Source organism: Apium graveolens, chromosome 1 (genome assembly GCF_009905375.1).
Source record: "Apium graveolens cultivar Ventura chromosome 1, ASM990537v1, whole genome shotgun sequence".
NCBI classification, from domain to species: Eukaryota; Viridiplantae; Streptophyta; class Magnoliopsida; order Apiales; family Apiaceae; genus Apium; species Apium graveolens.
In genome coordinates, this window is record NC_133647.1 from 199872060 (window position 1) to 199887727 (window position 15668).

General features: G+C 34.4%; 2 protein-coding genes across 2 annotated transcripts; both read left to right on the top strand.

Annotated features, from left to right (window-relative positions):
* The first annotated feature begins 1772 nt into the window (after positions 1-1772).
* LOC141716693 (uncharacterized) lies at positions 1773-6576 on the top strand. The gene is made up of 11 exons (XM_074518892.1): positions 1773-1881; positions 1986-2309; positions 2521-2789; positions 2940-3107; positions 3279-3552; positions 3894-4253; positions 4554-4645; positions 4727-5565; positions 5643-5746; positions 5888-6090; positions 6160-6576. Exons 1-11 carry the CDS (start codon positions 1773-1775, stop codon positions 6574-6576), a joined length of 3159 nt encoding a protein of 1052 aa, XP_074374993.1.
* Positions 6577-7761: 1185 nt separating this feature from the next.
* Positions 7762-9268, top strand: LOC141678193 (glucan endo-1,3-beta-glucosidase-like). Its single transcript, XM_074484456.1, has 2 exons — positions 7762-7969; positions 8038-9268. The coding sequence occupies exons 1-2, from the start codon at positions 7876-7878 to the stop codon at positions 9084-9086; spliced, it is 1143 nt and encodes a 380-aa protein (XP_074340557.1). The 5' UTR covers positions 7762-7875; the 3' UTR covers positions 9087-9268.
* Positions 9269-15668: the final 6400 nt, after the last annotated feature.

Sequence of the window (15668 nt, forward strand, 5' to 3'; positions counted from 1 at the left end):
CTTAAGTGGGAGCCTCCTCCAGATGGGTTTTACAAGTTGAATACATATGCAGCCATTTCTGTGGGTTCTACTGATTTCTCCATAGGATTAATCATTCGTGATAATGCGGGAATTTTTGTAGCAGGTATGGTTAAGGCTATCAGGATGACTTGCTCAGTTTTTGAAGCGGAAGTTATGGCTATTGGAGAAGGTTTACGTTGGTTGCAGGACCTCAATTTTCATCAAGTAGAGGTTGAATCTGATTCTCTGCTTTCTGTTCTTACGATCAATCGAATCCATGACAATCTGCTAGAAGTGAGTTTTATTTTAGATGAATATCGTGACATTCTTGAGTCTAGAGCAGGTCTGTCTATTTCTTTTGCTAAAAGGCATGCGAATAAAGCCGCTCATTTGATAGCTAGGCTTCCCTGTTCGCTAGATTGCCAAAGCGTTTTCAGGTCTCCTCCGAGTGTTTTGTTGGAGACATTGATGTATGATGCTTCTTTTTAATGGAAGTTTGTTTTTTTTTCAAAAAAAAAATTGCAATAATAGTATAAATTTATTTATTATATATTTTAATTATAATTTAGAATTAATTTCCTATAATTATTATATAATACTGATATTTTGATTTTGGCTCGTGCTTGGCACGGATTACCAAATAGTATGGATTAAATATCAAACGCACATCTCAATTCTCTCGACTGAACCCGGGATATTAAAAATACACCCCAACTGAACCGCATATCAAAAATACATATGATGTGTTAGTGGTATTTGTAAGTAAGTCGAATTTAATTGAATTGAATTTTAGGGTATTAATTTATGCACGTCTTATAGTTATTCATGCACAAATCTTATGCATTTTATTAAAATACTTTTAAGTCTCTTCTTTTATTTATTATAATATTGATAATTTTATATATCTTTACTAACATTTACTATTTGGAGAACACTAACAACCTTTAAAACAGTTTTGATTCACAAGAATATTTAATGATTTGAAAAAATGAAAAATTAAGAAAGTTACTAAATCACAGAAATAATATTGGATTTTTGTAGAACAACACGTGAGATTCAGTTTGGTTACTAGTAAGTGATAACACCTTCAAAACAGTTTTGACTAGAAAGAACACCCTAACCATTATTCTACCTTGCATGATTTTATAAAGTTTATTTGGTTAAACGTGGCCATAAAAAAAAGATACAAGGTTGATGTGTGAAGATTATATTTATTTTGGTCTACAAAGGGTTGCTACAGACGTGGGTAACTACTTGGGTACGTATCTTGAGGGTGATCCTAACAACTTTGTTGGAGTGTGGAGGGAGTTCTTACGCATCAGGGTATCAATTTCTTTGGACAACCCTATTAAACGTAGAATAAAGCTAAGAAAATCTGAAAAAGAATGGTGCTGGGTCAATTTTAAGTACGAAGCAATACCCACATTCTGTTTTATCTGTGGTATGATCGGACATGGAGAACGTTACTGTGAAGCAATCTTTGACACTCCCCTGGAGAGCATCGAGAAGCCCTATGGAGCTTGGCTTCGGGCGGATCCTAGAAGAAAAGCACACACTATGGGGCGAAATGGCTTCGCAACGGAGGAAATTTTCAGGCACCAAACTCTGGTGACAAACGTGAGGTGCATACGGATAAGGAAACAAGCGTGAAAGGTGCAGTACTGTAACAACCTGGCGAGATTTCAGGGATTGGTTTGTTAACCAATCAAGGCGATAAGTCTGTGAGTACAGGCACATTTAAAGGAATTAAGGATAATATCAATCCAAGAGAGATGGGCCAGCTATATTTACAAAATTCAAAATCAAGTTTGGAGGGAAATGATAATGAGCCGGATGATTTAACTATCGTGGACTTAAAGAGACGTAGGACAAATATGGACGGTGAGGGCAATTACAAAACCCATAATCAAGATACAGCTATGGAAGCCCAATATGAAGATATTCAGCTATCAAAAAATGATTTACTGGCGGGTTCTGCTTTGCAGACCCGCCTCTCATCATGAATGTTATAGCTTGGAACTGCCAGGATATGGGTGCCCCTGGGAAGATTCAGTTCCTTAAAGAAATAACCCGAAGCGAGAAGGCATCGTTCGTATTTTTATGTGAAACCATCAATAGTAATAAGAAATTGGAAGATTTATGTAGTAGTATTGGCTATGAAAGTTTCCTAGCAGTGGAACCGCAGGGCAGAAGTGGTGGCATTGCATTGTTTTGGAAGGACACTGTCAGTGTAAATCTTCTGATCTATTTTCGCTCTTACATTGACGTCGTTGTTAGCCTAGTAGGTAAGGAAGACTGGCATTTGACAGGTATTTATGGTGAGCCAGTGATATCTCAACGTCACAAGACTTAGAATTTGCTGAGGAATCTATCACGGGATGCTAATTTGCCATGGTGCCTGGTGGGGGACTTTAATAATGTGAAATCACAGCTAGAAAAGAAGGGAGGGTCCCTCTACCCCACTCAGCTAATAGAGGGTTTTAATAAAGCAGAACCCGCCTCTCATTATGAATGTTATAGCTTGGAACTGCCAAGGTATGGGTGCCCCTGGGAAGATTCAGTTCCTTAAAGAAATAACCCGAAGCGAGAAGGCATCGTTCATATTTTTATGTGAAACCATCAGTAGTAATAAGAAATTAGAAGATTTATGTAGTAGTATTGGCTATGAAAGTTTCTTAGCAGTGGAACCGCAGGGCAGAAGTGGTGGCATTGCATTGTTTTGGAAGGACACTGTCAGTGTAAATCTTCTGAGCTATTCTCGCTCTCACTTTGACGTCGTTGTTAGCCTAGTAGGTAAGGAAGACTGACATTTGACAGGTATTTATGGTGAGCCAGTGAGATCTCAACGTCACAAGACTTGGAATTTGCTGAGGAATCTATCACGGGATGCTAGTTTGCCATGGTGCCTGGTGGGGGACTTTAATAATGTGAAATCACAGCTAGAAAAGAAGGGAGGGTCCCTCTACCCCACTCAGCTAATAGAGGGTTTTAACGAGTGTTTGCAGGACACGGGTCTTCATGATCTAGATATTATCGGTCATCAGTTCACGTGGGAAAGAGGCAGGAACACTGATCACTGGGTGGAAGTTCGTCTGGATAGAGTGTTGGTAAACTCTATATTCCTCGATAAATTCCAGTTGGTGAAAGTATATAATCTGGTAGGCTCCAAATCCGATCACAGCCCTCTCTTGTTAATTCTAGAGTTGCAGACAAGAGGAAATAAAAAACGTCAATTTCGTTTTGAAAATGCTTGGCTAACTGAGCCTATGTGTTTCCAGATTATTAAAGATGGATGGGAGGAGGAGACTAACAGGAATATCATGCAGAAAATGAAGTGTTGTGCCGAAAATCTTGAAGTCTGGGGCAGAGAGATTACAGGCTGTTTTAGCAAGCGGATAAAGGACTGTAAAAAAATCCTAAAGTTGTGTTGTGGCAAAAGCGATGCTCAGTCGGTAGCAACTTATGAAGCTGTTCGAAAACAATTACATCTGGTGTTAGATCAAAAGGAAATATTCTGGAAACAACGAGCAAAGCAAATGTGGCTGCAAGCAGGTAATAAAAATACTAAGTATTTCCATGCTAGTTGTAACAGGAGGAAACGTAATAATCACCTTCAAAGACTGAAATATGATAATGGGAATTGGGTAGATTGGCAGGGTGATTTGCCAGAGCGGATTAAGAGTTACTTTCAGAACCTGTTCACTGAAAACAATACTCAAACATAAGAAGTCTTAAGATGTATCCCCAAAACCATTTCTGATCAACAAAACAGAGAACTTCTGCGACCACAGACAGAGAAAGAAGTTAAAGCTGCGGTTTTCAACATGCATCCAGACAAAGCTCCGGGGCCAGATGGGATGACCCCGGTTTTTTTCAAAAAAACTGGCATGTAGTTGGTGATGAGGTGGTTCATGTGACAAGGCAGTTCTTTGACAGTGGTGAAATGTTGGATCATATGAATGATACCAATATAGTTCTTATCCCGAAAAAGAAACACCCAACTGTGCTCTCTGATTTACGCCCTATTGCTCTATGTAATGTGATTATGAAAATAATTACTAAGGTGCTTGCTAATCGATTAAAAGAGGTGTTGGATTTAGTCATTTCAGAGACGCAAAGTGCTTTTCTGCCAGGAAGATTAATATCGGACAACATCATGGTCTCTTTTGAAATTATGCACTATTTGAAGCGTAAGAAATTCGGAAAAGAAGGTTTCATGGCTCTCAAGTTAGATATGTTAAAGGTGTATGACCGTATAGAGTGAAGATTCTTGAAAGAAATATTGCTTTCTATGGGGTTCAGAAGTAGATGGACACAGCTAATCCTTCAGTGCGTATCCACAGTCCAGTATAACATCACCCATGGCGAGTTTGAGATAGGCCCAATTATCCCGAGCAGAGGATTGAGACAAGGGGACCCCTTGTCCCCATACCTCTTTATCATTTGTGTAGAAGGTCTCACAGCTCTGATCAAGCAATATGAAGCACAAAAGTGGATACAAGGTATTAAAATTTGTAGACGAGCCCCTGTGATCAGTCACATGCTCTTTGCAGATGATAGTTACCTTTTCTGCAAGGCTGAATTGAATGAGGCTGAAAAAATCAAGGAGCTTCTGTTAGTTTACGAGAAGGCTTCGAGCCAACAAGTGAACATAAACAAGTCTACAGTGTTCTTCAGTGCCAACATAATCGAGTATAACAGAGACTTGCTTTGTCGTGCATTGTAGATTAAAGAAGCTGACGAGTCCTCCAAGTATTTGGGTCTGCCTAATGTCTTAGGTCGAAATAAGTCTGTGGTCTTTGGATACCTGAAACATAAGGTACTGAACAATATTCAGAATTGGAACGAGAAGAACATTTCGAAGCCGGCTAAGGAAATTCTGATCAAAATGGTGGCGCAATTTCTCCCATCATATGCAATGAACATTTTCCTCCTCCCTCTTGAGATCACACGAGAGAGAGAAAAGAGTTTGGCTAATTTTTTCTGGACGTCTTCGAGCCAAGGTAGTTCAAAAATAAAGTGGATGTTGTGGAATAGATTGGCGAGATATAAGCAAGCTGGTGGGTTAGGCTTCAGATATCTCCGTGACTTCAATTTAGCCATGCTTTGGAAACAATGTTGGAGGCTTATAACCTCCCCAGAAAGTCTGGTTGCCCGAGTATATAAAGCTAAATATTATCCTGACAAAAACTTCATGGAAGCAATCTTGGGTAATAGTCCCAGCTTCATTTGGCGGAGTATTTTTGAAGCTAGAAAAGTTATTTCTGATGGAGCGGCCTGGCGCATTGGTAATGGTAAGGATGTTCATATTCTAAATCAGCCTTGGTTGAACTGCGAGATAAATCCTTATGTCACTACTATCTCACCGGTGCTGGTAAATCAAAAAGTTGAGTCTCTATTTCGTATTGGCACGAAGGAATGGGATCCTGAGATCATTAAAGATGTGTTCGACAACAGAGACCAGGAGATCATTCTTAACACCAAAGTTGAGCAAGATCTAGAGGAGGATGTCTTAAACTGGAAACTGGAACATTCAGGTCAATATTCTGTTAAGAGTGGGTACAGGTTACTGCAGACTCAGAAAGGAGACTGGAACTGAGATGCTTTTGCTGATCTGTGGAAGAGTGTGTGGAAAATTACAGCCCCTCCTCAGGTGCTGAATGTGATTTGGAGGGCTGGTACGTACTGCTTACCCACACTAGTGCAATTACAGTCAAAACATGTGAACATCAGTGGCTTATGCCCGGTCTGTAGAGATGGTATGGAGTCTATATTTCATGCGTTGGTTCAATGCAGAGAAGCTAGTGCTTGTTGGAAAATCTTTGATCCAGGAATCTTAACAGGGGTGTCTATGGAATTCCCTACCTGGTTAAAATTAAACTTGCAGGGACAATCGATAAAGAACAAAGCAAGACTCATCACCCTTTGCTGGACTATCTGGAGGGCAAGAAACGATCTGGTTTGAAATGGCAGAAGAGGTCCAGCTATGAGAATTGTTGCAAAGGCCTGGGAATATCTTTCACAGTGGGTAAATACTCAGAATCGAGTACTAATGTACCCCTTACACCATCAATTGCAGGTGATGGTGCAGTATACTAAGTAAAGCCACAATTAGATGAAGTAAAGATTACGGTTGATGCATCAATTTTTGAAAGTCAGGGAAGCTCAGGGATGGGTCTTATTGCTAGGAACCACAATGGCCATTTGCTGTTAGCTAAGTCAAGAACTGTTGCAGAGGTTCTGAACCATTCACTAGCAGAGGCATTAGCAATCAAAGAGGCTCTAAGCTGGTTAAAAGATATGGAATGGTACACAACCACGGTGGAGTCTGACTGCTTGGTAGTGATTCAGCTCATCAGAAGTTCAGTTCCCATGCGATCACGGCTAGGCATGGTGGTGGAAGAATGTAGGAAGTTTGTACGTACTTATAACAACGTTAATTTGTATTTCATTAAGCGATCTGCGAATATGTCGGCGCATGAGCTTGCTCAAAAGTCACATATGTATCTTGATCGTACCTTTGACTGGAGATCTGTTCCAGCCAAAGTGAAACAATGTATTCTGTATGATATTTGAGTAATATATTCGCATTTCGTCAAAAAAAACAGATTTAGGTGTCCATAAATAAATTTAGGGTGTTTTTAAATTATCACCCTAAATTAAGGATTGATTAACGTTTTGACTGACGGAAAATTTATATATTTTTTCAAAAAAATGATTTTTTAAAAATAAATAAAAATAAATAAATTAAATATTTAAATACTAATATTTTCAGTGAAATAATTACAAACATGTACTAAGTATATATATTCACATCATATTTACAAACAGCATTATAAATTATGTATAACACTATAAATCAATACTAATTTATTTAATATAAATATAAATTTATCTTATATTAATTTTAATATTTATGTGTATATTTATTTATTTCGTATGGTATAGTACATGCAAGGGGTAAACCCAAAACTAATACTGAATGTAGCCCGTACAAATATATTTTTGTACGGTGTACCTAAGATTAGGGCTGCAAAAAGGTCAAAACCCGAACCGGACCGAAAACCGGAATTTTTCAAATTAAGGACTGACGACCTTCTATCCGGTCTTGAGACCGGACCGGACCGGAAAAACCCGGTTTGTACCAGAACCGGACCGGTTTGGACCGTTTTAATTAATATTTATATATATATATAAAATTATATAATTTTATTTTAATTTTTCTTTTAAATTTATAGACATTAAAAAGTTTGTTACTTGATACGTCAATAAAAGTTTAAAAGTAATTATATATCTTATTATTTTAAAAGTAAATATTAATTTTTAAGTGTATGAATATCAATATTTTATCACATGAAGTACGGAATTTAGTAATTTAGAGTGTAGTATCGATCTATTTTATTATATTAATTTATTATCCATTAATTTGGATCAATAAAATATGATATGGGTGAATATTTAATATTTATATACGATCTTATAAGAAATAAAGTAAAGATAAAATAATTATATATATGAATTCAGGTTCATTTAGGTCTTGGATGGATTAGACCGAAAACCAGATTTTTTTCAATTATAAGGACCGGGGACCGAACCGGATATGTTCGGCGGATTACAGGTCCAGACCTGAATTATGTGCAGCCCTACCTAAGATGAAAATAAAAATACTAAATTTTTGTGTAGTTGCGGGGTCTAGTCTATATTTAACCCATTAAAATATAGAGTGATGGTTGACTGAGGGTTTACTTGGATTATTTCCTGGGTAGCCCCTATCTCTGTATTGTTTGCATTGCAGTGTTTGTTTGAAAGATTCACAGAGCTCATTCCTTTATTTAAGCTCGCTCTTGTTAATGCAATTTTGGATGTGAGACTGAGATGTACAATAATACAATGTTTTCATCTCCTTTTTTCTCACTGGTTACTCTAGCATTTCTAACCATGTTGCTAATTGCAAAACTAACTTTAATAGGTATTTCTTCTATCCTCTAGCACACGTGCGCAAGCACTTATTTAGTTTGCTAACAATTTCATCAACAGGTGCAGCAACTGTTGGAGTGGTTTATGGAAGGGACGGAAACAATTTGCCATCACCTAGAGAAGTGGTAGATCTGTACAGGTCACAAGGCATAGGGGCTATGAGAATTTACTGGCCAGACCCAGAAGTTCTGCAAGCGCTGAAGGGATCAGGCATTGAACTGGTACTAGGTGTGCCAAACACAGATCTTCAGCAACTGGCCTCAGACATCCCCTCCGCCCAGAGATGGGTTCGAACAAATGTTCTAAACTACCCCGACGTGAAAGTCAAGTACATATCAGTAGGGAATGAAGTCACTCCAGTGAATCCCCAGTCAAGGTATGCAACCTTTGTTGTCCCTGCAATGACCAACATATTCAATGCAGTTAAAGATGCAGGCCTCTTTCAGAAAGTGAGAGTGTCCACGACTCTTGACACGAGTGTCATCGATGAGAAAACATCGTATCCACCATCAGCAGGTAACTTCAGGAGAGATGTGATGTGGTTTATGAATCCAATCATCGGCTTTTTAACTGATACCAACCAACCGATTCTGTTCACTGTCTACCCATACTATGCTTACATTTATAACCGTAATAGAATAAAGTTGCCATACGTATTGTTCACAAAACAATCCCCAGAATTCACAGATAACGGTCTCAAGTACTATAACCTCTTTGATGCAATGTTGGACGGCGTCTATTCTGCTCTAGAAAAAAATAGCGGTCCTGCAGCCATGCCTGCAGCCATGTTGAATGGAACTGTCTCCTCCTCCTTAAGGAGAGGGTATCAGGTGAAAGCTGTTATAACCGAGACCGGCTATAGGCATATGCCAGGGCCGCCACGGGGACACGGTAGAAGAACACTTTTGGCTTCTGAAGATGCTTGCACCTATTATGAGAATCTGGTAAAACATGTCACTTCTGTTGGTACTCCAAAGAGGCCTGGTCCTATTGAAACCTACTTGTTTGCAATGTTCGACGAGAATAAGAAACCAGAGAATGAGAGGAACTTTGGCATCTTTGGTCTCAATAAACAACCTCGCTGTGCAATTAATTTCCATGGAACTTAATGCTATATATGTACGTACTCCAGCTATGGAATGGTATGGAGGAGTTAATAATGTGTTGAATGTATGCATGTTTTGTTTAAATAATGTGCGACTCATTATCTCGCACTATGTACTAGTTTTACCTTTTTAACGCATAATAAAGTTTGTAATCCTTCTCAAGTAGCCACCGGTTTATGGCGACATTTAATTTTTTTTATAAATTTAATATAAATTAATATTAGAATTTAGGTAAAAATTAATTTGGGTCATCATCCCGTCGAATACATTACTGGTTAAAAATTGTTTGTTTCAAATATATGACATTTTTACTTCAAATATCACTACAAGAAAACAAGGCTAAATACAACCGGACAAATACAACCGACATCAAATTCAACCGTTTTCGGTTGAAATTAAGGGCGCGGCTAAATACGACCGTATGCGGTCGTATTTAAATACGGTCGTATTTACGCGGTCGAATTTAGTACTAATTACAACCAAATAAATACAACCGTATTTATATAGAACCGTATACGGTTGAGTTTAGGCGTGCTCCTAAATTCAGCCGCATTCGGTCGAATTTAGTATTACTACTTACAACCGAATAAATACAACCGTATTTATAAACAACTGTATACGGTTGAGTTTAGGCGTGCTCCTAAATTCAACGGCATGCGGTCGAATTTAGCCTTATTAATTACAACCGAATAAATACAACTGTATTTATATACAACCGTATACGGTTGAGTTTAGGCATACTCCTAAATTCAACCGCATTCGGTCGAATTTAGCCTTGCCGAAAAATGGAGGGAATTTTCCCGCCAACGAATTTTGTACTAAATTTAACCAATTTCGGTCGAATTATTTTTAAAAATGGCGGAAAATTTCTGGAAAAAAATATAGAATAAAATTTACACGAAATTTATATTTTAGTTCATGCAAAAAAGATTATTATTGTAGTTAGATATTTATCGTTAAATTAATAATTATAGTTTGAGTTTCAATTTATTTTGTATTTGTTTTAAATTATAATCCAACCATACGAATATGAAAATTGTCAAAAAAAAAAAGTTCACGGAAAAATGTAAGTAATTTGAATATTTAAATTTTAACTATTTTGACATCCGTACGGTTGAATTTAGTATTTAGGCGGGATTTTCAATTTCAAACAAAAAATTGAGGGGGAGTTTTAAATTTTTTTGAAAATTTTGGGCGGGATTTTTTGATTTTTTAGCGAAACAAATACAACCGAAAAAGTCGGTCGAATTTAGTACTAAATACAACCGGTTTATTAAATATTACTCGAGCGAATACGACCGGTTTAAAATCCGGTTGTATTTAGCTAAATACGACCGGATCCGGTTATATTTACTTAAATACAACCGATTTTTTGCCGGTTGTATTTAGCCGTTTTTTTTGTAGTGTATCCATGTCCAGTATAAAATCGAAAACCTGATTTTATATAAATATGAATATCTTCGAATATGATGTCAGCTAAATTCTCTCTACTCATATATCCTTGTTAGCTAATAATACGTTTTTTTATAAATTAAAACTACTCTCTTTTGATTATACGAGTATTTTTAGACTTATAATTTGTTAAAAATCATCCGAACCTCTCTTATTTATAAATAATGTTACATTTTTTTTAAAATTCAAACTTTTCTCCTTTTTAAATTAGCATATATGTAAATTTACTTGAATACATGAATTTTATAAAAAGAGCAATCCACGACTTGTACATGAATTTTAACTCGTGTATTGTAATTGTAAGTCGCTAGCTTTAATTTATTTACTCACCTTCAGCATTTAACACATCAAGATGTTCCCTATCTCGTGATTTTTTTTAAAAAAATTCTGATATGCATTAATACTACAATTTAGATAAAAATTAATTTTAGCCGTCCTCCCGTCATACTGATGAGAAATTGCCTATTTTGAATATATAAATCTTCATTAATTCGAATATTCTTGTCTAGTCTATACTATATTATAATAGACGAAATATCAAAAGTTTGGTAGTCGATCACTTATTTATCCATTACTTAACTTATTATATTTTAAGTTGCCTAAAAAGGAGATTTTAATATAGCCTACCATCCTATCTCTCAAACTAAGGTTAAACTAGGGTTTTGAGAGTCGACTATGAATTCTAGGGTTCATATCCGCCACTTCTCCATTTTTCGATCTTTCCTCCCTCTCTCCTTTCGTTCTTCTACACCATCTTTTTATCTATTTTTTCAATAAAGCCAAGCTTTATTCCATTTTGGATGAAATCTTGTTAAAGTGCCTTGTTATCAAGGTTGTTATGTGCTCATCTTTTTGAGATGTTAATATTCTGTTTTAATATTTCCGTGTGTCCTGTTGTGGGTTCAGTAATTTTTCTGAAAAAAAATTCTATAATATTTTGGTAGATCTGTAAAACACGCATCAAATCGACGGTGGTGGATATTACAAGAGCTTACATTTCACAAAAAAAAATGTTTATAATTTTGAACATTGGGTTACAGATGATACTTATGTGAAGGTCAATTGTAATCTTACTGGTTTCACAACAACTAGTTTAGATTAAATTACTCGAGATGTCATTGTAATAATTTTTAGATCGAAAAATTTGAATATTTTCAAAGTGTTAAAAGATCTGAAAACAAAAACAGCTATTTGTTTAGCTTATTTTTTGTTTCACAATGAGATTGTACTTGACAGTTCGGAGTTTTGTTTCCGCTGTTTTTTAATGTTTTAATGAAACTTTCGCTTGTTTGTCAAAAAACTAATTATATTTTAAAATTAAAATACGTAATTATTTCTATTTTTCGGACAAAAATTCCTAATGTATAGTATCTTACGATTCAATCATGACTCATATCATATTCACTGTTACAAATAATAAAATTAAATGATAGATCTGCATCATGCATTCACACTTTGTAACAGATAATAAGGGCGTTTGTTAATAAAAGAATTAAAAAAAATGTTTAATCCCCGTTCTTGCTAGGCGAAGAACATGCAGTTGCTTCTCCTTGGATTAGTAGCAGGAGAGACTCTCTTAAAATAGACTTTTAGTCAATGTATATTATTTAGGATTTGTTTTATGTATATTATATTAAGAATTTGCTTTCAATTTGGAATAATTATTTTTTTCAATTTAAACATGTCTTTCCAAATCAAGTAATTTTTTATTTATCTCAACTGAAACAAATCTTTTTCCAAAAATATTATCAACAAATTTATTAAATAAAATAGAATATTATAATACTACGATGGTTAATAGCTAATCAATTAACTTTTTCGGTTAAAACACGTTATATTTTCTATTATGTTTACCAAGTCACCATTTTTTCCCAAAATAAAAATAATCTTATTAGTACTATACTTTTATATTAATTACGAAACAATAAAATTTTTGTTGGTAATTGTTCTGGACACTTCTATTTTATTCATCCTCTAAATTTGGAATTATATTTAACATAAAATACTATCATAAATAGATTAATATTGACAGTGTAATTATATAAATACAAATAAAATTATAATTTGTCTAATGATCTCAAGTTTTAAAAAAAAAATATTATACACTCGAGTTAAACAAAATTATACTATTGATTCAATATTAAACTAAAAATAAAAAATAATAAAACATAGTTATCCGGATTTCCTGGCTGGGGCAAAATAATAGATAATACTTATCTAGTAAAAATTATACTACTAAACCATGTTACATCAAAAAATATTTAGACCACTTAAAACACAATAATATACACTTTTACCCGGGCTAAAAATTTTATAACATATATTCAAGTTTAACAAATTAAATCAAAGCCCGAAAATAATAAGTTGGATTTAGTCGGCGTAATGTGTCTTAGACTAAAACAAAATAATATTTACGAATTAATCCAGGCTATAACAAGACTAAAATCGAGACTAAAATCAAACTAGGGATATTTGTACTATTGATTAAGGTTAAAATATATCCCTTAAATAAAACATAATTGTTATCTGTATACAAACCTATAAATATCAATAAAATTACATATCTTAGTTAATAATAATGTTTTTTATATAAAATACGTGTTATTTCAAAAATATCACTATGATATACGTGTGTATATATAATTATTTTGAAATCATATTATTTAAAATTTTGAATGCTAAGTTTCATATCTAAAATTTCAATTCAAATACAATATATAATATTAAAAATAATCTATATCGCACATGTTCTATTAAATTACATACTTATGGGAATATATTCAGACATGGGCTTAAGGTTCCATTTTTAGGTAAAACACTAGCGGCCTTAGTTGCTAAATTACATATGTCTTGAGTCGCATTGTACTTTCTGAAATCGACCCTAACCCGGAATTTTTAAAAATATGTACCATATCAATATTAACACGCTCAAACTAAATCTCTAATCAAAAATTACTTTAATTTATGAAAAATTCAGTTGTAGTTTGGTAGCTTGAACTCTAATAATTGAACTTTTTAAATAAAATTTATAATTAGATGTAATAATACTTATATAAATTAGTATAACATTTGAATCTGATCAACGATCTAAGTAATTTTAAACTAAAATATTATAATTGAAATACGTGACCTATTTAATCGGTCAGATATATATTCCACTTGACTTATTTACTGTGTTAGTTTATGAACTTGTTTATTTTAAAACCCGATTATTATAAATAGTTCTTATACTATAATAAAGATACACCCGTCTATACTTATTTAGACATAATTACTCTTTTAACAAATATCATTACTAAAATATGATAATAAAATAATTATTATTTAAAACAACAGTTCGTTGCACGAGTTTTTTAGACCATGTAAATTAAATCACCTATTCTACTCATAATATATTAAATGATAGTATATTTTTTTGGAAAAATTAGTGTTCAAAATTTTAAAACAACTAATACATTTAACATGACATTAAAAAATATATCAGTTGCACATATACTATATTTTATTGTATTAAACAATTATGCTAATGTTTAGAATCAACACTGAAGTATGGAAACACAAGAAATAGTAATAATAAAAATAAATAAACTGTTGTAAATAACGTGTTGTAAACCTCAAATTACTGGAAAATGTATGACTTAATAAATACACTTAGAGAGAGTAGATATTGAAGAGAGAGAACTGTTGTTCAATATATTTTCAGTGTGTCTGATTTCAATAACTGAAGTTCCTATTTATACTTACAGAAAGATAGGATATGATTACACGTATTACGGAAAGATAAGATAAGATAAGATTACACTTACTATGAAAAGATAAGATAGGATTGCACGTGCTACGAAAAGATAAGATAGGATTGCACGTGCTACGAAAAGATAAGATAGGATTTTAATCAAAATTCTTCCTTACTAAGTTTCTTCTCTGAGAAGTTGTGTGAATCTTCCTTAGTAAGTATCGCGAGTCTTCCTTAATAAGATTTGACAATCATTATTATAACACTCCCCCTTGATTGTCAAATGTGAGTATCTCAAAGATTGACTGCCTCGTTAAAACCTTGCAAGGAAAACCCGGTGGGATAAAAACCTTGATGAAGGAAAAAGAGTACAGTCTCCCCCTGAATAAAATATCTCACATATTGACATCTTGATGTAATATGTTCTTCAATCTTCGCATTCCGATGTTATTTCGTAGCTTCTCAAATGTTGATGTCAGTAGTGACTTTGTAATTATATCCGCCAGATTATCACATGATCGAACTTGTTATACCTCAATATCTCCATTCTCTTGTAATTCATGAGTGTAGAAGAATTTTGGTAAGATGTGTTTTGTTCGATCTCCCTTGATATATCCTTCCTTTAACTGTCTAATGCAAGCTGAATTATCTTCAAACAAAATAGTGGGGCCGTCTGTAACATTTGATAATCCACATGAATGCCGAATATGTTGGATTATGGATCGTAGCCAGACACATTCCCTACTTGCTTCATGGATTGCTAGTAATTCTGCGTGATTTGATGAAGTTGCAGCCATGGTCTGTTTTGTAGATTTCCAAGCGATAGCAGTACCGTAATATGTGAATAAGTAACCTTTCTGTGATTGTCCAACATGAGGATCTGATAAGTATCCAGCATCTGTATATCCAACCAGCTGTGATTTCGAATTATTTGAAAAGAATAATCCAAGATCAATTGTCCCGCGAAGATATCTCAATATATGCTTGATTCCATCCCAACGTCTTTTAGTTGGATCTGAACTGAATCTTGCTAATAGATTCACAGCAAAAGCAATATCAGGCCGTGTGTTGTTTGCGAGGTACATAAGAGCGCCAATTGCACTGAGATATGGAACTTCTGGTCCAAGTGGATCTTCATTTTCTTTTCTGGGACAAAATGGATCATTTTCAACTTCAAGTGACCGAACCACCATTGGTGTCGTTAATAAATGAGCTTTGTCCATGTAGAACCGATCAAGAATCTTGTCTGTATAAGTGGACTGATGAACAAGTATACCCGAAGATAAGTGTTCCACCTGTATGCCTAAACAAAATCTTGTCTTTCCAAGATCTTTCATTTCAAACTCAGTTTTCAAATAAGCAGCAACATTAGTAATATCTTTACCTACAATATTCAAATC

Excerpts from the sequence above, each read along its gene's own strand:
- LOC141716693 (XM_074518892.1), top strand. The coding sequence starts at position 1,773 with ATGGGCCAGCTATATTTACAAAATTCAAAATCAAGTTTGGAGGGAAAT. Across the intron at positions 1,882-1,985 it reads ACGTAGGACAAATATGGACG|ACCCGCCTCTCATCATGAAT; the intron begins GTGAGGGCAATT and ends TCTGCTTTGCAG. Across the intron at positions 2,310-2,520 it reads GGAAGACTGGCATTTGACAG|CTTGGAACTGCCAAGGTATG; the intron begins GTATTTATGGTG and ends TGAATGTTATAG.
- LOC141678193 (XM_074484456.1), top strand. The coding sequence starts at position 7,876 with ATGTACAATAATACAATGTTTTCATCTCCTTTTTTCTCACTGGTTACT. Across the intron at positions 7,970-8,037 it reads TGCAAAACTAACTTTAATAG|GTGCAGCAACTGTTGGAGTG; the intron begins GTATTTCTTCTA and ends TTTCATCAACAG.